Genomic DNA, 22,342 nt, shown 5'->3' on the forward strand with positions numbered 1-22,342 from the left:
GAATGACAGACACGAGAGGCAGGGTCAACGGCACTGTTCCATTTATTCCATTCAAAGAGTCAAACGAAAATTTTACAAATCTCAAAACTGTTTAAAACACTGAGTTTCCAACTTGAAGAGACTGATGATCAGAACAAGGCAAAAGGCGAGATATAGCCAAAATCAAAAGCCTAAAGTATTATTTGAATACTCCTTAGTAAGCTCATTAGTTGGATGACAATTCTGAACCAGACAATGGAATCATTTTCCAGGAAAGGTACACATACTGTATTCACTATTCACGTTCTGATGCCTTGCTGGTAGTTGACATCGTCAGCCTCTTTCGGCTGTCCTAAGATCTACCACTAGGGGGCAGCAATGTCTAAGTAAGTGATCCCGCTCCAAAGTGCCATCTCGGCCTCACCCCGAGCTTGGTAAGCACGTGCTTGACCCCCGTGTGATGTAATATGCCATGTTTACAAGAAGTGCAGGGGCAATGGGGAATGCTGAAAACAGCTTGTGTAAAGTTAAAAACAACTTGTAATCGTCTAGTGGGGCCAATTGGCCGTGTTTGAGAAAAAGAATATTCAACACCAATAGAAATCCGGTGCCTTTGACTCTTGCCTTAACTTTCCAAGCCACCACCATCTATGCATTCTCACAGGCACACAGTTAAAGCAATGTCCATAAACAGTCTTCAGCAATTGAAGCAGGTTCGGTGGATACGAGGAGGGCTGGTGGTGGACAAGATGGATTCAAAACCAACAGGCATTTTAAACACCCATTTGTTGTGAACCCTTTGAGTTGAGGACACACATGACCTTAACTGTTAACATGTATACACAGTTAAAATGTACAGAATGTGTATACAATACATGCCCAGTGTGTATATACCGTCATTTTGTATGGTTCTGATAATGCATTTGTACAAGTACTTTCAAAGTTGTTAATAGTTCATTAGTGTCTCCATAAAGAGAGAAATGTAAGTCCAACGGGGTGAAAATGACTTTCTCTAAACTCATTAAGAGGCAAAACCATTCCACTCAGTTACTGTAGCCAAAACGGCCAATGTTATTAGTAATATTGTGAGAAGGTTACACATTAGCAGGGTAAATTGTGAGACTGGGTGGAGAGGATCTCTCATGTTATTGATCTTGGAAGAGTCAAGGCTGGGGTAAAGAACCCAACTCACTCGCGCACACACTCAAATCAAATTCTATACCTGAAGGCAGAAAAGCGTCCCTTCAGAATGCATTGCCCCTTTCCACAAAAGGTGTGTATCGCACCTTAGCAACCCATTTCATAGCATTGAAAAAACACATGTCACTTATTATTAATAAAAATACCAACAAACGAGCAAAGAAAAAAAAATACGTTCACAGCAAAGATTTAATATTTTACACATGAAATAGGTGAGTGGGGATCAGGGGGGCTAGAGCGCTTCCCATAGATGGGAGGGAGGGGACCGGACGTTGCAGGGGGGCAATAGAGGAAATGGTGCAAGGAGGAGGCGAGATGGGGGCCAGGCGCTCACCTCTTCTTTGGGGCTTGGGCAGTACGAGGTGGGGTTACAGGGCGTCCCGTGTTCACTCCCCCATACTGGTACTTAGCTTTTTTCTCTGACGGCTTCAAAATCTGAGAGAAAGTATTAATACTTAGTGTGTTAACAGCACTGGGAGACTCATCCACAGTAAGTGAGTGTGCGCGAGCGTTTGTTCTCACCTGAAAGGAACACATGAGGGACTCGTCCACGCTCATCATGCCCCCAGCGTTGTCAAACTCCCCGCAGTAGTTGGGAGCTGAGAACAGCGTCACCAGCTGCCGTTTGGCAAAGAACTCATAGCCGTCCTCAACAACCTTCAGGTACAGAACACTTTTAAGTTAACGAACATCCTTTAGAGCTTTATCCTAATGAACATAGCCCTCAGTATCTCATGCATCCTAATGAACAGTGGTGTAAAATTACTACTTTAGTCTAGGATATTTTTTACAACTTGACTACATTCCTAAAGAAAATGATTAACTTAATCTCCATACATTTTCCCTGACACCCAAAAAGTACTCGTTACATTTTGAATGATTAGCAGGAAAAGAAAAGTCGAATTCACACATTTAGAGAGAACATCCCTGCTGACTCTGATCTGGCGGACTCACTAAACACATGCTTCGTTTGTAAATTATGACTGAGTGTTGGAGCGTGACCCTTGCTATCCGTAAATGAAGGAAATTATGCCGTCTGGTTTGCTTAATATAAGGAATTAGACAATATTTACACTTTTGATACTTAGTATATTTACAACCAAATACTTTTAGACTGACTTCAGTATTTTACTGGGTGACTTACTTGAGTCATTCTCTATTAAGGTAGCTTTACTTTTACCACCACTGCTAATGAACCAATAGCCCTCAGTATCTCATACATCCTAATGAACCAATAGCCCTCAGTATCTCATACATCCTAATGAACCAATAGCCCTCAGTATCTCATACATCCTAATGAACCAATAGCCCTCAGTATCTCATACATCCTAATGAACCAATAGCCCTCAGTATCTCATACATCCTAATGAACCAATAGCCCTCAGTATTAGGGCCGGGACAATAACAGTATCAATACTTGTTAGTATCGTTGCAAGGAAACACACAAAACGGATTTAACTTCTTTAGGAAAACAGCCCAAATGTTGGAAACAAACACCATTATGTTGTCATCCAGTAGAGCTGCACGATTTGAACAAAACAACAAATGACGATTTTTGGGGACGGATATTGCAATTGTGATTTTCAAACACTTGCTAATTTCATAAGACATGGTTAAAATAAGTGTCCAGGTAGAGATCACTTCTAAATGTATATCATATGAATACATTGTGCTAACTGAATACAAAACCAAATCCCCACAAAAAAAATTGTTGAACAGTGTTATAGGGTACATATGATAGACAGGATTATTTCACCTACATATTAACATACACATGAACATGACCAATAGTGTGCTATAAGTGCAGCACTTATTCATTCATGGCTAACATTGAACCCCCATTTTCTACACTACATTACCAAAAGTATGTGGATACCTGCTCGTCAAACATCTCATTCCAAAACCATGGGCATTAATATGGAGTTGGTCCCCCCTTTGCTGCTATAACAGCCTCCAATCTTCTGGGAAGGCTTTCCACTAGATGTTAGAACTTGCTTTCATTCAGCCACAAGAGCATTAGTGAGGTAAGGCACTGATGTTGGGCAATTAGGCCTGGCTTTGCAGTCAACGGTCCAATTTATCCCAAAGGTGTCGATGGAGTTGAGGTCAGGGCTCTGTGCAGGCCAGTTAAGTTCTTCCACACCGATCTCAACAAACCAATTCTGTATGGACCCCGTTTTGTGCACAGGGGCATTGTCATGCTGAAACAGGAAAGGGCCTTCCCCAAACTGTTGCCACAAAGTTGGAAGCACAGAATCATCTAGAATGTCATTGTATGCTGTAGCGTTAAGAATTCCCTTAATTGGAAGTAAGGGGCCTAGCCTGAACCATGAAAAACAGTCCCAGATCAAACTTTGCACTATGTATTCGGGCAGGTAGCGTTTTCCCGACAAACCCAGATTTGTCCATCGGACTGCCAGATGAAGCGTAATTCATCACTGCTTCAGAGTCCAATGGCGGTGAGCTTTACACCACTCCAGCCGACGCTTGACATTGCGCATGGTGATCTTAAACTTGTGTGCAGCTGCTCGGCCATGGAAACCCACTACATGAAGCTCTTGACGATCAGTTATTGTGCTGACGTTGCTTCCAGAGGCAGTTTGGAACTCAGTAGTAGGGTTGCAAAGGGTCGGAAATTTGGGGACTTTTGTTTAAAATCATCAAATGTTAGCTTATAACAGTGAACCTTTTTTGTGGGATACACAAGGAAATTCCAGGTCTTGTGGCATATTTTGGTTAAACTATCCCCAATTCAATGGAATTGCAACCCTATGCATGCACAGTGCATTTGTCCATCACATGTGCAGTGCAGTCTTCCATCACACATACAGCTGACTCAAGATCTTGCACACGAATGAGATGCTATTGAGCCCACACTACTACACTGTCTGAGCCAAGGAGTACAGTCGTGGCCAAAAGTTGAGAATGACATTAATTTTCACAAAGTCTGCTGCCTCAGTTTCTATGATGGCAATTTGCATATACTCCAGAATGTTATGAAGAGTGATCAGATGAATCGCAATTAATTGCAAAGTCCCTCTTTGCCATGCAAATGAACTGAATCCCCAAAATACGTTTCCACTGCATTTCAGCCCTGCCACAAAAGGACCAGCTGACATGTCAGTGATTCTCTTGTTAACACAGGTGTGAGTGTTGACGAGGACAAGGCTGGAGGTCACTCTGTCATGCTGATTGAGTTCGAATAACAGACTGGAAGCTTCAAAAGGAGGGTGGTGCTTGCAATCATTGTTCTTCCTCTGTCAACCATGGAAACGTGCCGTCATCATTACTTTGCACAAAAAGGGCTTCACTGGCAAGGATATTGCTGCCAGTAAAATTGCACCTAAATCAACCATTTATAAGAACTTCAAGGAGAGCAGTTCAATTGTTGTGAAGAAGGCTTCAGGGCACCCAAGAAAGTCCAGCAAGCGCCAGGACCATCTCCTAAAGTTGATTCAGCTGCGGGATCGGGACACCACCATTACAGAGCTTGCTCAGGAATGGCAGCAGGCAGGTGTGAGTGCATCTGCACGCACAGTGAGGCGAAGACTTTTGGAGGATGGCCTGGTGTCAAGAAGGGCAGCAAAGAAGCCACTTCTCTCCAGGAAAAACATCAGGGACAGACTGATATTTTGCAAAAGGTACAGGGATTGGACTGCTGAGGACTGGGGTAAAGTCATTTTCTCTGATGAATCCCCTTTCCAATTGTTTGGGGCATCTGGAAAAAAGCTTGTCCAGAGAAGACAAGGTGAGCGCTACCATCAGTCCTGTGTCATGCCAACAGTAAAGCATCCTGAGACCATTCATGTGTGGGGTTGCTTCTCAGCCAAGGGAGTGGGCTCACTCACAATTTTGCCTAAGAAAGCAGCCATGAATAAAGAATGGTACAACACATCCTCTGAGAGAAACTTCTCCCAACCATCCAGGAACAGTGGTGACAAACAATGCCTTTTCCAGCATGATGGAGCACCTTGCCATAAGGCAAAAGTGATAACTAAGTGGCTCAGGGAACAAAACATTGATATTTTGGATCCATGACCAGGAACCTCCCCAGACCTTAATCCCATTGAGAACTTGTGGTCAATCCTCAAGAGGCGGGTGGACAAACAAAATCCCACAAATTCTGACAAACTCCAACCATTGATTATGCAAGAATAGGCTGCCATCAGTGAGGATGTGGCCTAGAAGTTAATTGACAGCATTCCAGGGCGGATTGCAGAGGTCTTGAAAAAGAAGGGTCAACACTGCAAATATTGACTCTTTGCATTAACTTCATGTAATTGTCAATAAAAGCCTTTGACACTTGTGAAATGCTTGTAATTATACTTCAGTATTCCATAGTAACATCTGACAAAAATATCTAAAGACACTGAAGCAGCAAACCTTATGGAAATTAATGTGTCATTCTCAAAACTTTTGGCCACGACTGTACATGCTTTCTGGTTAACTTCTCTAGGGTAGGGGGCAGTATTTTGACGTCCGGATGAAAGGTGTGCCCAAATTAAACTGCCTGCTACTCAGACTCAGAAGGTAGGATATACATATTATTAGTAGATTTGGATAGAAAACACTGAAGTTTCTAAAACTGTTTGAATGATGTCTGAGTATAACAGAACTCAAGGTAGGCAAAACCCTGAGAAAAATCCAACCAGGAAGTGGGAAATCTGAAGTTGTAGTTTTTTCAAGTGATTGCCTTTACAGTATACAGTGACTTAGGGTTCATTTTTCACTTTCTAAGGCTTCCACTAGATGTCAACAGTCTTTATAAAGTTGTTCCAGGCTTCTATGGTGAACAGAGAGCGAACAAAGGAAGTTGTTGATTCAGGAAAGGACATGACTTCATTGGCGTGCATTCACGTGAGAGTTATCTGTGTTCCATTACATTTTTCAAGACATTGGAATCGTCCGGTTGGAATATTATTTAAGTTTTATGTTAAAAAGGCCCTAAAGATTGATGCTATACATCGTTTGACATGTTTCTACGAACGTAAATATAACTAGACTTTTCGTCGTGAAATTTTCGGTGCGCTTCCTACATTTGGAGTAGCTTACTGAATGCGCAAACAAGGAGGTATTTGGACAAAAATTATGGACTTTATCGAACAAAACAACATTTATTGTGGACCTAGGATTCCTGGGAGTGCATTCTGATGAAGATCAAAGGTAAGTGAATATTTATAATGCTATTTATGATTTTAGATGACTCCAAAATGGCAGGTATCTGTATTGCCTGCTGCTGTTGTCTGAACACTGTACTCAGATTATTGCAAAGTGTGCTTTCCCCGTGCAGCTTTTTTGAAATCTGTCACAGCGGTTGCATTAAGGAGATGTTTATCTATAATTCTTTGAATAACAGTTTAATATTTTATCGTTTATGATGAGTATTTCTAAAAATGTATGTGCTCATTCACCCGAAGTTTTTGAAGGAAAAACATTTCTGAACATTACGGGCCAATGTAAAAATTGGGTTTTTGGATATAAATATGAACTTTATCGAGCAAAACATACATGTATTGTGTAACATGAAGTCCTATGAGTGCCATCTGATGAAGATCAAAGGTTAGTGCTTAATTTTAGCTGTATTTCTGGTTTTTGTGACGCCTCTTCTTGCTAGGAAAATGGCTGTGTGGTTTTTCTTGTCAAGGTAGTGTCCTAACATAATCTAATGTTTTGCTTTCGCCGTAAAGCCTTTTTGAAATCGGACAATGTGGTTGGATTAACGAGAGTCTTATCTATAAAATGGTGTATAACACTTGTATGTGTGAGAAATTTGAATTGTGAGATTTTGGTGGTTTTGAATTTGCCGCCCTGCTATTTCACTGGCTGTTGAATAGTGTGTCCCGCAGGTGGGACGGTCACGTCCCACATACCCAAGAGAGGGTAAGTTTTGATTATAATACTGGGTGGGGTGAATATATTTTGACCTAGATAAAAAATAAAATACAAATTGTTAACTAGTAAATAGTAGCCTACAGCAAATTGTGTTTAAATCATTTCTAACTTGTTAACAATTTCTGCTAGTTAGTTTTTGCTACCATGTGGGTTTTAGCTTGCTTGAGCCTGCTAACTGAGGAGTGTTAATTCACCTGTTTCCATACACGTTTCATTTTAAAACATTTATCTTATAAAAGGAGTTGTTTAATCTAACTGCTTAACTATTTATCTGTACATGGAATTTTATTTGGAGGTTTTTTTAAACTATTTTTTGTAATCTTTACAGGAAAATGCCACAGGCACTATCTGATGTGTGGAGACATTTCACTGCAACTTATGTAGATGGAAAATCTGAACATTTGCAAATACTGTGCTAAATCATGTGTGAGGATATTGCTGCCAGCAAATCATGTGTGAAGAATGCAACAAAGAGCACATAAGCACAAAAAGCTTTAAGGTAATAACATGTTGTGCACAAATGTGTTTACATCACTGTTAATGAGCATTTTATCCTTTGTCAAGATAATCTATCCACTTGACAGGTGTGGCATATCAAGAAGCTGATTAAACAGCATGAACATTGCACAGGTGCACCTTGTGCTGGGGGCAATAAAAGGCCAGTAAAATGTGCAGTTGTCACAACACAATTCCACAGATGTCTCAAGTTGAGGGATATTGCAATTGGCATGCTGACTGCAGGAATGTCCACCAGAGCTGTTGCTAGAGAATTGAATGTTCATTTCTCTACCATAAGCCACCTGTGCAATGTACAATGTCGTTTTAGAGAATTTGGCAGTACATCCAACCGACCTCACATGTAACCATGTCAGCCCAGGACCTTCACATGTCTGTAATAAAACCCTTTTGTGGCGAAAAACTCATTTTGACTGGCTGGGCCTGGCTCCAGGCTCAACCATGGCTGCGCCCCTGCCAAGTCATGTGAAATCCATAGATGCCTAATTAATTTATTTCAATTGACTGATTTCCTTATATGAACTGTATTTCTCATGTTGCCTCTTGCTGTCGCCACAACTCTGAGGCACTTTTTGCACAACACTTGCATTTGGTTGACATTGGTTTGCCTGTCGCTGAAATACTGCCAAATCACTGAAGATGTGCTCTTTGGCACCAAATCAAAGTTCATTAGCACTAGCAGGACTCATTTTCCCAACACACTGAGGTCAAGCCACAGAGTTTCTAAACATCCTACTGTACTGTCTTTGGTGAAGCCCTTTCTCTTCTCATCACCATCTAACTGCGTGCCCGAAACAGGGATGCTTGTGATTCGCCTGCATGTGCACGCCATGCAGAGTGAGAGCCCGCTTGCGATTGGTCAGCATCCTTTGTGCATGTAGAGAGTGAATGCGCATCTCATTGGAGGAGGTAACATAGTGTAGTTTGTTGTATTAATGGAGTTTCAAAGGAGAAAAATCACAGCCTCTTACGATATGGATATTGCATGTCAATATCGCACTTGCGATTTTAATTTGATTAAATCGTGCAGCCCTGTCATCCAGAGTCACATTTACTTTCCAAGTTTCAGCACACAATGTTTTACATACAGCAGGCTTTTAAAGGTCTACTTCCTGTTGCGATACTGGTATCGTCACAGCCCTACTCAGTATCTCCTACATTGGGTCAGTATAAAGGCTCTACCTGGTGGGCTCTGCAGATGAGGTCCAGGTCGTGGCGGTTGAGGAACTTGCTGACCACGTCGGCCCCAAAGGTGAAGGAGACACCCCGGTCGTTTTCCCCCCAGCCCTGCACGTCTTTGTCTGGATCTGACCACAGCAGGTCACACAGCAGGCCTAGCACAGAGAAAGCGCGGTCAGCACAGTCAGAGCCAGTCACAAATACATCACAAAACATGTAACCCCCCCCGACACACACGTTAACACACCTGTGTCAGGGACATCAGTGGGCCTCATGATGCGTCGGATTTGCTCCATGGACTGCAGATCAGGAGAGAGACCTGAGGAAAAGGGATGATTGTTAATGAATAATATTCAAAAATAATAATAGGGATTGAATTGATTGAAAAGCCCCCATGCATACAACCTCCATGGCAGCAGAAGATCTTCTCATCGATTATAGCGGCAATGGGCAAACAGTTGAAGCAATCTGTGAAGGTCTTCCACAGCTTTATGTTGAATCTGCGTTTGCCTGGGGAACACAACATAGAAAGGACATGGAATTATGCTAAGAATTAATAGAGATCACAAAAGCAATACTATTATGGATCCTCCATCCTCACTGAGAAAGATAACTGATTCAGCGTGTGTGTATGTGTGAGACACTGCTTCCGGTCTTACACTCGTCATAGAAACCGTAGATGCGGTTGATGGAGGCACATTCGTGGTTTCCTCTGAGCAGGAAGAAGTTCTCGGGGTATTTGATCTTGTAGGCCAGCAGTAGGCAGATGGTTTCCAAGGACTGCTTGCCTCGGTCCACGTAATCCCCCAGGAACAGGTAGTTAGCCTCCGGCGGGAAGCCCCCGTACTCAAAGAGCCGCAGCAGGTCTGTGTACTGCCCATGGATATCACCTAGCGAGAGAGAGAGAGCAGAGGGGTTGTGAGACAACCATTATTTGATGTACCCTTTATTTAACCAGGGAAGTCACATTGAGATTAAAAAAGAAAGGCTATGTCAAAGTGCGCCCTGGACAGCTGGAAGGAGTGGAGAAGAGAGTGAGTGACTAGACTTGAGCCAGATTGTGTCCTTGCTGGAAGGGAGATGGCCCCATCCAGCAGAGCCGCAGACACTCGAGGGAGACAGCATTTATATCCTCCTGCTCTACTTACTGAGCTAGGCCTTTGTCTCTCCAATGTGTTATCCTATCCTCTCCTTTCTCTCTGACATTTTGGCTTAAAGACAACTGTGTGTGGTAAGGATAGTTGCCAGGACACCAGTGAATTTATAGGCAACTGTGGTTTTATTTGCCTGAAGATTTCTATAAGGACAGGTATGGGTACCTGTATATAGCTTCATAATTCTGTACTTTATTCCATGCGTTTTCATTTCCATATTTTTAAACTATCATTGGGAAAGAGCTCGTAAGTAAGCATTTCACGGTGAAGTCTACACCTGCTATATTCGGCACATGACAAATAAAATGTGATTTGATTTAGGTAGACTTTTTCTTGGCCATGTAAAATCACTCACCTTAGGCCTATGTCAGCTTTTTATACATTTTTCTAACCCTGGTATGACTCATTTCTCATATGCCATTTGTGCTCTAAGAGACAGACAGAGAGCGCGACAGACAGAGAGCGCGACAGACAGAGAGCGCGACAGACAGAGAGCGCGACAGACAGAGAGCGCGACAGACAGAGAGCGCGACAGACAGAGAGCGCGACAGACAGAGAGCGCGACAGACAGAGAGCGCGACAGACAGAGAGCGCGACAGACAGAGAGCGCGACAGACAGAGAGCGCGACAGACAGAGAGCGCGACAGACAGAGAGCGCGACAGACAGAGAGACAGAGAGCGCGACAGACAGAGAGACAGAGAGCGCGACAGACAGAGAGACAGAGAGCGTGACAGACAGAGAGACAGACAGAGAGAGCGACAGACAGAGACAGAGAGCGCGACAGACAGAGAGACAGAGAGCGCGACAGACAGAGAGACAGAGAGCGCGACAGACAGAGAGACAGAGAGCGCGACAGACAGAGAGACAGAGAGCGCGACAGACAGAGAGACAGAGAGCGCGACAGACAGAGAGACAGAGAGCGCGACAGACAGAGAGCGCGACAGACAGAGAGACAGAGAGCGCGACAGACAGAGAGAGCGACAGACAGAGAGACAGAGAGCGCGACAGACAGAGAGACAGAGAGCGCGACAGACAGAGTGCTCCAGAGTAAGGATAGAGCAAGCGGGAGAACTAATTTTACTGACCACAGATTTTGAGCGGCGCCTCCAGCTCCAGTAGGATGGGCTGGCTGAGGAAGATCTCCCGGGACTTGATGCACAACCCCCGCACCTCCGCCTCCGTCATCTGGACTATCTTCCCTGGACGGCATCCTCGCACTTGACAAAAAGATAGGGCGATCAATCATCACAACCATGAGTCATGATCCTGCTCTCCATTATAATCATGCCGACTGTGTTTCATGTGCTTTTTATGGTCTTCAAATCAGTGCAGAATATGAAACCACCGTGTAAGTCCTAAAAGAACAAACAAAAGTCGGACCAAATCTTTTTGATATCGTTGCAAAACCTCACATTTCAATGTCATAAAAATAAAAATAGCAATGTAATTTCATTCAGATGGCATAGATTTACACTTTGACCAATAATAATAATAATAAAGCCGTTGAAACAAAAACAACTTCCAAGGCCCTAACCGATTTCTAATAGGATGACGACTACTGCATACCTAATGGCCTTTAGAAAAGGCCTTCTGCTCGACTTCACAAATGACAGAGGATTGCAGGTCACAGCCATTTGACTTTCATTAACAGTAATCGATTGGCTAATGGTTTAGGGAGTAACCGAGTCAACCTCCCGGCTAGAACATGGATGACATTGAGTTGGGATTTTTTTAAATATTGTTTTTTAAGGCTTGCCATTTCAGGTTCAGCAATGTGCTGGCAACATGAAAGGAGAGAGAGAGAACGAGACAGCAAGTGATTGTCACTGCTGCTGTGAGCAGTGTTCCAAGTGTGGATAAAGTGTCTTGAAAGCGTGTTATGTATAATTTCATGGTAAAATGCTTTTTATTCATTCGTAGTGTGTATTATTTAGGCTAATAAATACAGATGAGGTTGACTGTATTTTTTGTAAGTTTCAAGTTAGTCACGTGCACAAGTACAGTGAAATGCCTTTTCTTGCATGCTCTAAACCCAACAATGCAGTAATCAATATCAATGTAGTACTACAAAATAACGGTAGGACAAAGAGAGAAATAAAAATAACACGAGAAAGTAAGAAGCTATATACAGGGTCAGTTCCAATACCATATTTATACTGAACAGAATTGTAAAAACAAACGCAACATGCAACAATTTCAACGGTTTCACTGAGTAACAGTTCATATAAGGAAATAGGCCCACCCACTTGGGAGCCAGGCCGACCCATCTCTAAAACAAAGTTGAGGCAGCTTATGGTAGAGAAATTAACATTCAATTCTCTGGCAACAGCTCTGTTGGACATTCCTGCAGTCAGCATGCCAATTGCACACTCATAACTTGAGACATCTGTGGCATTGTGTTGTGTGACAAAACTGCACATTTTAGAGTGGCCTTTTATTGTTTCCAGCACAAGGTGCACCTGTGCAATGATCATGCTGTTTAACCTGTTAGGGCTAGGGGGCAGTATTGACACGGCTGGATAAAAAACGTACCCGATTTAATCTGGTTACTACTCCTGCCCAGTAACTAGAATATGCATATAATTATTGGCTTTGGATAGAAAACACTCCAAAGTTTCTAAAACTGTTTGAATGGTGTCTGTGAGTATAACAGAACTCAAATGGCAGGTCAAAACCTGAGAAGATTCTGTACAGGAAGTACCCTGTCTGACCATTTCTTGGCCTTCTTTGTCATCTCTATCCATTACAAAGGATCTCTGCTGTTACGTGACACTTCCTACGGCTCCAATGGGCTCTCAGAAGGCTGCAAAAAGCTGAATTGTGGCTTTGCAGGCTCTGGCCGAAAAAAAGTAGCGCGTTTGGGTAGTGGCTGGTTACAGTACTGTGAGACTCAGGCGCGTGCCCGCGTCGACCGAATGCTTTGTTTTCTTTCCTCTGTTTACCTAAACGGAGATTCCCGGTCGGAATATTATCGCTTTTTTACGAGAAAAATTGCATAAAAATGGATTTTAAACAGCGGTTGACATGCTTCGAAGTACGGTAATGGAATATTTAGAATTTTTTTGTCACGAATTGCGCCATGCTCGTGACCCCGATTTACCATTTCGGAAAGTGTCTGGAACGCACGAACAAAACGCCGCTATTTGGATATAACGATGGATTATTTTGGACCAAACCAACATTTGTTATTGAAGTAGCAGTCCTGGGAGTGCATTCTGACGAAGACAACAAAGGTAATCAAACTTTTGTAATAGTAAATCTGACTTTGGTCAGGGCTAAACTTGGTGGGTGTCTAAATGGCTAGCCGTGATGGCTGGGCTATCTACTGAGAATATTGCAAAATGTGCTTTCACCGAAAAGCTATTTTAAAAATCGGACACCTCGATTGCACAAAGGAGGTCTGTATCTATAATTCTTAAAATAATTGTTATGCTTTTTGTGAACGTTTATCGTGAGTAATTTAGTAAATTGTTAGTAAATTCCCTGGAAGTTTGCGGGGGGTATGCTAGTTCTGAACGTCACATGCTAATGTGAAAAGCTGGTTTTTGATATAAATATGAACTTGATTGAACAAAACATGCATGTATTGTATAACATAATGTCCTAGGTGTGTCATCTGATGAAGATCAAAGGTTAGTGCTGCATTTAGCTGTCTTCTGGGTTTTTGTAACATTATATGCTAGCTTGAAAAATGGGTGTCTGATTATTTCTGGCTGGGTACTCTGCTGACATAATCTAATGTTTTGCTTTCGTTGTAAAGCCTTTTTGAAATCGGATAGTGTGGTTAGATTAACGAGAGTCTTGTCTTTAAAATGCTGTAAAATAGTCATATGTTTGAGAAATTAAAGTAATAGCATTTCTAAGGTATTTGAAAATCGCGCCACGGGATTCAACTGGCTGTTGCGTAGGTGGGACGAATTCGTCCCGCCTAGCCCAGAGAGGTTAATCAGCTTCTTGATATGCCACACCTGTCAGGTGAATGATTATCTTGGCAAAGGTGAAATGCTCACTAACAGAGATGTAAACAAATTTGTGCACAAAATGTGAGAGAAATAGAGATATACTACATGGACAAAAGTATATACACACACTTTCAAATTAGTGGATTCAACTATTTTAGCCACACTCGTTGTTGACCGGTATAAAATCCAGCACACAGCCATGCAATTTCCATAGACAAACACTGGCAGTAGAATGGCCAGTACCGAAGAGGTCAGTGACTTTCAAAGTGGCATCGTCATTGGATGCCACCTTTCTAACAAGTCAGTTCTGCCCTGGTCAACTGTAAGTGCTGTTACTGTGAAGTGGAAACGTCTAGGAGCAACAACGGATCAGCCACTAACTGGTAGGCCACACAAGCTCACAGAACGGGACCGCCGAGTGCTGAAGCACAGTGCGTAAAAATGGTTTGTCCTTGGTTGCAACACTCACTATTGTGTTCCAAACTGCCTCTAGAAGCAACATCAGCACAACTGTTAGTCGGGAGTTTCATAAAATGGGTTTCCATGGCCGAGCAGCCACACACAAACCTAAGATCACCATGCACAATGCAAAGCATCGGCTGGAGTGGTGTAAAGCTTGACACCATTGGAATCTGGAAACGCATTCTCTGGAGTGATTAATCACGCTTCACTATCTGGTAGTCCAATGGCCAAATCTGGGTTTGGCGGATGCCAGGAGAATGATACCTGCCCGAATGCATAGTGCCAACTAGAGGTTGACCGATTTAAATCGGCAGGGCTGATTAATTACGGCCGATTTCAAGTTTTCGTAACAATCGGTAATCTGCATTTTTGGACGCCGATTACATTGCAATCCACAAGGAAATTGCGTGGCAGGCTGATCTTATAAAAAACAATCAATCAATCTTCACATAATCACTAGTTAACCTAGTAATATCAACCATGTGTAGTTAACTAGCTTGTCCTGTGTTGCATATAATCAATGCGGTTAATTTATCATCGAATTACAGCTTACTTCAACTTCGCCAAACGGGTGATGATTTAAAAGCACAATCTTTGCACAAATGTACCTAACCATAAACATCAATGCCTTTCTTAAAATCAATACACAGAAGTATACATTTTTAAACCGGCATATTTAGTTAAAAGAAATTCATGTTAGCAGGCAATATTAACTAGGAAAATGTTGTCATTTCTCTTGCATTCAGTGCAAGCAGAGTCAGGGTATATGCAACAGTTTGGGCGGCCTGGCATTTGCAAACTAATTTTCCAGAATTTTACATAATTATGACATAACATTGAAGGTTGTGCAATGTAACAGCAATATTTAGACATAGGGTTGCCACCCGTTCGATAAAATACGGAATGGTTCCGTATTTCACTGAAAGAATAAACGTTTTGTTTTCGAAATTATAGTTTCCGGATTTGACCATATTAAGGACCAAAGGCTCGTATTTCTGTGTTTATTATAATTAAGTCTATGATATAGCAGTCTGACTGAGTGGTGGTAGGCAGCAGCAGCAGGCTCGTAAGCATTCATTCAAACAGCACTGCATTTGCCAGCAGCTCTTAGCAATGATTGAAGCACCAGCGCTGTTTATAACTTCAAGCCTATCAACTCCTGAGATTAGTATTGTCAGCCTAAAGTGCCTATTAGAACATCCTATAGTCAAAGGTATATGAAATACAAATGGTAGAGAGAGAAATAGTCGGCGCTTCATCATTCCTATAACTACAACCTAAAACTTCTTAATTGGGAATATTGAAGAACTGGGAATATTGAACCACCAGCGTTCATATGTTCTGAGCAAGGAACTTAAACATTAGCTTTTTTTACATGGCACATATTGCACTTTTACTTTCTTCTCCAACACTGTTTTTGCACTATTTAAACCAAATTGAGTGTGTTTCATTATTTCTTTGAGACTAAAGAGTTTATTTATGTATTATATTAAGTTAAAATAAAAGCGTCCATTGTTCATTCAGTATTGTTGTAATTGTCATTATTACACACACACATAAATAAACTGTCTGATTAATTGTAGTCGACTTTTTTTGGTCCCAATAAATCGGTATCGGCATTGAAAAGTCATAAAATCGGTCAACCTCTAGTGCCAACTGTAAAGTTTGGTGGAGGAGGAATAAGGGTCTGGGGCTGTTATTCATGGCTCGAGCTTGGCCCCTTACTGCCAGTGAAGGGAAATCTTAACACTACAGCATACAATACCATTCTCAGGGATGCAAACTGGTGAGGGCCCAAAAAGGTGACACTTTTTTTTTGCACTGAAACATGTAATAAATCCCAGCTAGGGGGAAATGCAGGTTAACTAATTAAACAATAAAGAATATGTTTTAAATATTCAGTCTCTGTGTGTAAAATAAGTGGTTCATGTGAACCTAACTCACAGCTAAAAAATGTAAAGAGCGCAATCCAATGTTATTTGTTGTCTAGACTTTACTGCAAATGACACTCAAGTCTTGAGAAAAAAACAATTCACTAATATTGCAGTTAGCCATGACAGCCTTTATGATAGAACGCTTGTGACCACACACAAATATTGCACTTGGGGAAAAAAACATCTTAAAGTAGAAATAGAATGAAACAAACAGGCATTCTATTTTTGCTCTATTACACGCACCACTATAGACATTGATCAAGTGCACGCGTATAACTTCAGGAACAGCAAGGAGTCGTATACAAGTTAATACTACAGCGGATTGGTTAAGTTAATGTTAGCTAGCTAACGTTCGCTGTCTAACTATTAGCAAGCTAATTTTCACACCATAAACTCACTTATTTGACCAGATAAGTTGGCTAATGTTACTCAACATTTACCTGGCTAGCTAACGGAGAATTCAATCCAGCTAGCAAGATACTTAACAGTGCTAATACTTGTTCCACCACATGTTCTCCCTCACCTCAAACTTTCCAAATGCCAGTATTTGTTCGGTTAAAGCTCATGAAGTACGCTTCATCACCTTCTCACCCCAGTCTCCGTGGTCAGGCTTCTCACCTTACGTTACCTCTTCGTTATCGTTCAGGGGACGCTCTGTGTTAACAGGAAAACTGACTTTCCAGAGCGCGCGCTGATGCTGTAACTAGTAAATTGGTTGTCTCCTCTCTTCAGTCGCATGCTGCACTGCATTCTGTTATGTAAACGATTGGCTGAGCCTTGGCTACAGCAGCCAGTATTGCTCCAAACGCGCATCACTCGTTCGCTTACAGCCAGTTGTCATTCAACTCCCCCCCAAAAAACTTTTCTCTTCGGCTCTACACGAATCACGTAGGTCACCTATTTTTTATTGAGAACGGTGAATTTTGCAAAAAGGTGACTAGTTTGCATCCCTGCATTCTAGATTATTCTATGCTTCCAATTTTGTGGCAATTATTTGGGGAAGGCCCTTTCCTGTTTTAGCATGACAATGCCCCCATGCACAAAGCAAGGTCCATACAGAAGTGGTTTGTCAAGAGCCCTGACCGGCTTGCACACAGCCCTATCGAACACCTTTGGGATGAATTGGAACGCCAACAGCGAGCCAGGCCTAATTGCCCAACATCAGTGCCCGACCTCACTAATGCTCTTGTGGCTGAATGGAAGCAAGTACCCACAGCAATGTTCCAACATTAGTGGAAAGCCTGTTATAGCAAAGGTGGGGACAAACTCCATATTAAAATGTCCATGATTTTGGAATGAGATGTTCGACGAGCAGGTGCCCATATAGTTTAGGCCATGTAGAGTAGATCGGTATGGGGTAAGGTGACTAGACAGCAGCATGTATGCTAAACAGAGTCGCAGCAGTGTAAATTAAGAAATGTGTGTGCAGAGTCAGTATAAATGTGTGTGCATGTTACGTGTGTCATTTTGTGTGGAATCCTGTGAGTGTGCATAGAGACAGTGCAAAAATAAATACAAGGGTCAACTCAGATAGTCCGTGAAGCCATTTTTGATGGCTATTTAGCAGTCTTATTTATAGCTTGAGGATAGTAGCTGTTTCGGAGCCGGTAGCTGTCAGACTTGATGCACCTGGTACGGCTTGCCGTGCAGAAGCAGGCCATAAGATGCTAAAGCATGGGGTAGGGCTGACAGTGAGAACTGCTGACAGTGAGAACTGCTGAAGAGTAGAATCAACAACTTCTGCATAATAAAAACAGTTTATGTATTTTACCTTTATTTAACAAGGTAGGCTAGTTGAGAACAAGTTCTCATTTACAACTGCGACCTGGCCAAGATAAAGCAAAGCAGTGCGACACAAACAACACAGAGTTACACATGGAATAAACAAACATACAGTCAACAATACAATAGAACAAGTCTATATACAGTGTGTGCAAATAATGAAAGATGAGGTAGGGCAATAAATAGGCCATAGTGGTGAAATAATTACAATATAGCAATTAAACACTGGAGTGATAGAGGTGCAGAAGATGAGTGTGCAAGTAGAGATACTGGGGTGCAAAGGAGCAAAATAAATAACAGTATGGGGATGAGGTAGTTGGATGGGCTATGTACAGGTGTAGTGATCTGTGAGCTGCTCTGACAGCTGGTGCTTAGTGAGGGAGATACGAGTCTCCAGCTTCAGTGATTTTTGCAGTTCGTTCCAGTCATTGGCAGCAGAGAACTGGAAGGAAAGGCGGCCGAAAGAGGAATTGGCTTTGGGGGTGACCAGTGAAATATGCCTGCTGGAGCACATGCTACAGGTGGGTGCTGCGCTATGGTGACCAGTGATCTGAGATAAGGCAGAGACTTATAGATGACCTGGAGCCAGTGGGTTTGGCGACGAATATGAAGCGAGGGCCTGCCAACGAGAGCATACAGGTCGCAGTGGTGGGTAGTATATGGGGCTTTGGTGACAAAATGGATGGCACTGTGATAAGACTGCATCCAATTTGCTGAGTAGAGTGTTGGAGGCTATTCTGTAAATGACATCGCGGAATTAATGTATCGGAAGGATAGTCAGTTTTACGAGGGTGTGTTTGGCAGCATGAGTGAAGGATGCTTTGTTGCGAAATAGGAAGCCGATTCTAGATTTAATTTTGGATTGGAGATGCTTAATGCGAGTCTGGAAGGAGAGTTTACAGTCTAACCAGACACCTAGGTATTTGTAGTTGTCCACATATTGTAAGTCAGAACCGTCCAGAGTAGTGACACTGGACAGGTGGGCAGGTGCGGGCAGCGATCGATTGAAGAGCATGCATTTAGTTTTACTTGCGTTTAAGAGCAGTTGGAGGCCACGGAAGGAGAGTTGTATGGCATTGAAGCTCGTCTGGAGGTTGGTTAACACAGTATCCAAAGAAGGGCCAGAAGTATACAAAATGGTGTTGTCTGCGTAGAGGTTGATCAGAGAATCACCAGCAGCAAGCGCGACATCATTGATGTATACAGAGAAAAGAGTCGGCCCAAGAATTGAACCCTGTGGCACCCCCAGAGACTGCCAGAGGTCCGGACAACAGGCATCCGATTTGACACAGTGAACTCGTTCTGCGAAGTAGTTGGTGAACCAGGCGAGGCAGTCACTTGAGAAACCAAGGCTGTTGAGTCTGCCCATAAGAATGTGGCAATTGACAAAGTCGAAAGCCTTGGCCAGGTCAATGAATACAGCTGCACAGTACTGTCTTTTATCGATGGCGGTTATGATATCGTTTAAGACCTTGAGCATGGCACCCACGGCCAGCTCGGAAACCAGATTGCATAGCGGAGAAGGTACGGTGGGATTCAAAATGGTTGGTGATCTGTTTGTTAACTTGGCTTTCGAAGACCTTAGAAAGGCAGGGTAGGATAGATATAGGTCTGTAGCAGTTTGGGTCTAGAGTGTCTCCCCCTTTGAAGAGGGGGATGACCGCGGCAGCTTTCCAATCTTTGGGGATCTCAGACGATACGAAAGAGATGTTGAACAGGCTAGTAATAGTGGTTGCAACAATTTCAGCAGATAATTTTAGAACGAGAGGGTCCAGATGGTCTAGCCCGGCTGATTTGTAGGGGTCCAGATTTTGCAGCTCTTTCAGAACATCAGCCATCTGGATTTGGGTGAAGGAGAAATGGGGGAGGCTTGGGCAAGTTGCTGTAGGGGGTGCAGGGCTATTGACCGTGCTAGGGGTAGCCAGGTGGAAAGCATGGCCAGCCGTAGAAAAATGCTTATTGAAATTCTCAATTATCAGATTTACCAGTGGTGACAGTGTTTCCTAGCCTCAGTGCAGTGGGCAGCTGGGAGGAGGTGTTCTTATTCTCCATGGACTTTACAGTGTCCCAGAACGTTTTGGAGTTTGTGCTACAGGATGCAAATTTGTGAGTTGCTTTGTGAGGTTTTAAAGGTCACAGTTAGCCATTGTTATGTAAATACCAGCTGAACAGTACCAGTGGCCTGGCTTTGGCCCCAAGTGAGAGCAGGTCCACTGGAACCATGGGTTCCGGCCCATGTAGATGGAAACAGAAAAGTCTGAGCCTTTTAGGTTAAACACCAGGGTAAATCCTGTATGGAAATACACCATAATTTCATTGTCACACCCTATCATTCACTCCTTAACATCACCTTGATTGTTTCGAAATGTATTAATTATGAGAAAATAAACCAAGACTACGAAGGCTTCCAATGTTTGGTTAATTATCATCTTGACAATTTTCCATGGGTGATTTCAGCCCAGAAATAAAACGCTCGGGTGCATATCCAACATTGAGAGCGGTTACTGTAGAGATAAACAGATTACTGACGCGAAACTGAATAGCCACCAAGAGGGCAGTTAAAATGAATGTTAGGGCTGTTTGAGTTGACGGATACTAGGGTTTTTTGTGTACTTGCTATACATACGACTACAGACATTCTTAGCTACTTCACCAACAACCGAATAGACCCTAGGCGTGTATTGAAAACCAACGTAACGTTGTTAGCTTGCAGTCAACACGGACAGGGGGGTGTGTTACCGCTGGAAAACCAAGCTGTCCGCTCGCAAAATCCCCTCTCTCGTCAAGATGTAAAAACTTGCGTTAACTCGCTAACAGTCGGTAGCTAGCCACTAAAATGTATACCAAAAAACGGCAACATCCCTGTTCTGTGCTAGGCAAAAAATATAACTAATTAACTAACTAAATGGTCAACATCTATTTAACTAGTTAGCTAACTTAGTTGGCAAGCTAGTTTGGTAAGCTAGTTAACGTTGTCAATGGCTTGCATGACAGCGCAACACAAATCAAACATATTTTGAAAATAAATGTGTTTTCTCTTCGACATGTCTAGTCAGCTAGCTAGGTTGGCTAGCTAGCTAGTTGCTGTTAAAATTGTAGCTAGCTCAACCTAGATAGGGTAGCTAGCTAATGCTAGCCACTGACACTGTACTTTGTTGAACAACCTTCCTCTGACGCGTTAACGTTAGCTAGCTATCTCGCAAACTCAATTGGCCAATGCCAAATATGAGGTTACATTCGTTTTTTGACACGTGAAAATAACATGACAAAATGTTATACGTGTAAGTACTGTCTCCACCATATAACCGCAGGGTTAATTGCAAAATAACATACCTTCAAGCAATCGGGAGATGATGCTGTCAACGTTGAGCTCGCTTTCCGCCATTTTCTTCGAAAACTACTACGCAGAGAGAACTATCTCGTACTCACCACCCGGGGGCGTGGTTTACTACTGTACAGTACAAACTATTTATTTTATTTTTATTTCACCTTTATTTATCCAGGTAGGCCAGTTGAGAACAAGTTCTCATTTACAACGGCGACCTGGCCAAGATAGAGCAACGCAATGCGACACAAACAACACAGAGTTACACATGGGATAAACAAACGTACAGTCCAGTCAATAACACAATAGAAAAGTCTATATACAGTGTGTGCAAATGTAGTAAGATTAGGGAGGTAAGGCAATAAATAGGCCATAGTGGCAATTAAACACTGGAGTGATAGATGTGCAGAAGATGAATGTGCAAGTAGAGATACTGGGGTGCAAAGGAGAAGAATAAAAATAACAATATGGGGATGAGGTAGTTGGGTGGGCTATGTACAGGTGCAATGATGCTTAAAGTTAGTGAGGGAGATATAAGTGTCCAGCTTCAGTGATTCTTGCAATCCGTTCCAGTCATTGGCAGCAGAGAACTGGAAGGAAAGGCGGCCAAAGTAGGAGTTGGCTTTGGGGCTGACCAGTGAAATATACCTGCTGGAGTTCGTGCTACGGGTGGGTGCTGCTATGGTGACCACTGAGCTGAGATAAGGCAGGGATTTACCTAGCAAAGACTTATAGATGTCCTGGAGCCAGTGGGTTTGGCGATGAATATGAAGCGAGGGCCAGCCAACGAGAGCATACAGGTCGCAGTGGTGGGTAGTATATGGGGCTTTGGTGACAAAATGGTTGGCACTGTGATAGACTACATCCAATTTGCTGAGTAGAGTGTTGGAGGCTATTTTGTAAATGACATCGCCGAAGTCAAGGATCGGTAGGATAGTCAGTTTTACGAGGGTATG

General features: G+C 42.6%; 1 protein-coding gene across 1 annotated transcript; it reads right to left on the reverse strand.

The window, feature by feature from the left end:
* Window positions 1-19: 19 nt before the first annotated feature.
* Window positions 20-21,498, reverse strand: LOC100380634 (serine/threonine-protein phosphatase PP1-beta catalytic subunit). Its single transcript, XM_014205979.2, has 8 exons — window positions 21,395-21,498; window positions 11,007-11,138; window positions 9,426-9,656; window positions 9,172-9,276; window positions 9,014-9,085; window positions 8,770-8,921; window positions 1,702-1,836; window positions 20-1,614 (listed from the first exon to the last, which is right to left on the reverse strand). The coding sequence occupies exons 1-8, from the start codon at window positions 21,444-21,446 to the stop codon at window positions 1,510-1,512; spliced, it is 984 nt and encodes a 327-aa protein (XP_014061454.1). The 5' UTR covers window positions 21,447-21,498; the 3' UTR covers window positions 20-1,509.
* Between the last annotated feature and the right edge of the window lie 844 nt (window positions 21,499-22,342).

Source organism: Salmo salar, chromosome 06 (assembly GCF_965601325.2).
Source record: "Salmo salar chromosome 06, fSalSal1, whole genome shotgun sequence".
NCBI classification, from domain to species: domain Eukaryota; kingdom Metazoa; phylum Chordata; class Actinopteri; order Salmoniformes; family Salmonidae; genus Salmo; species Salmo salar.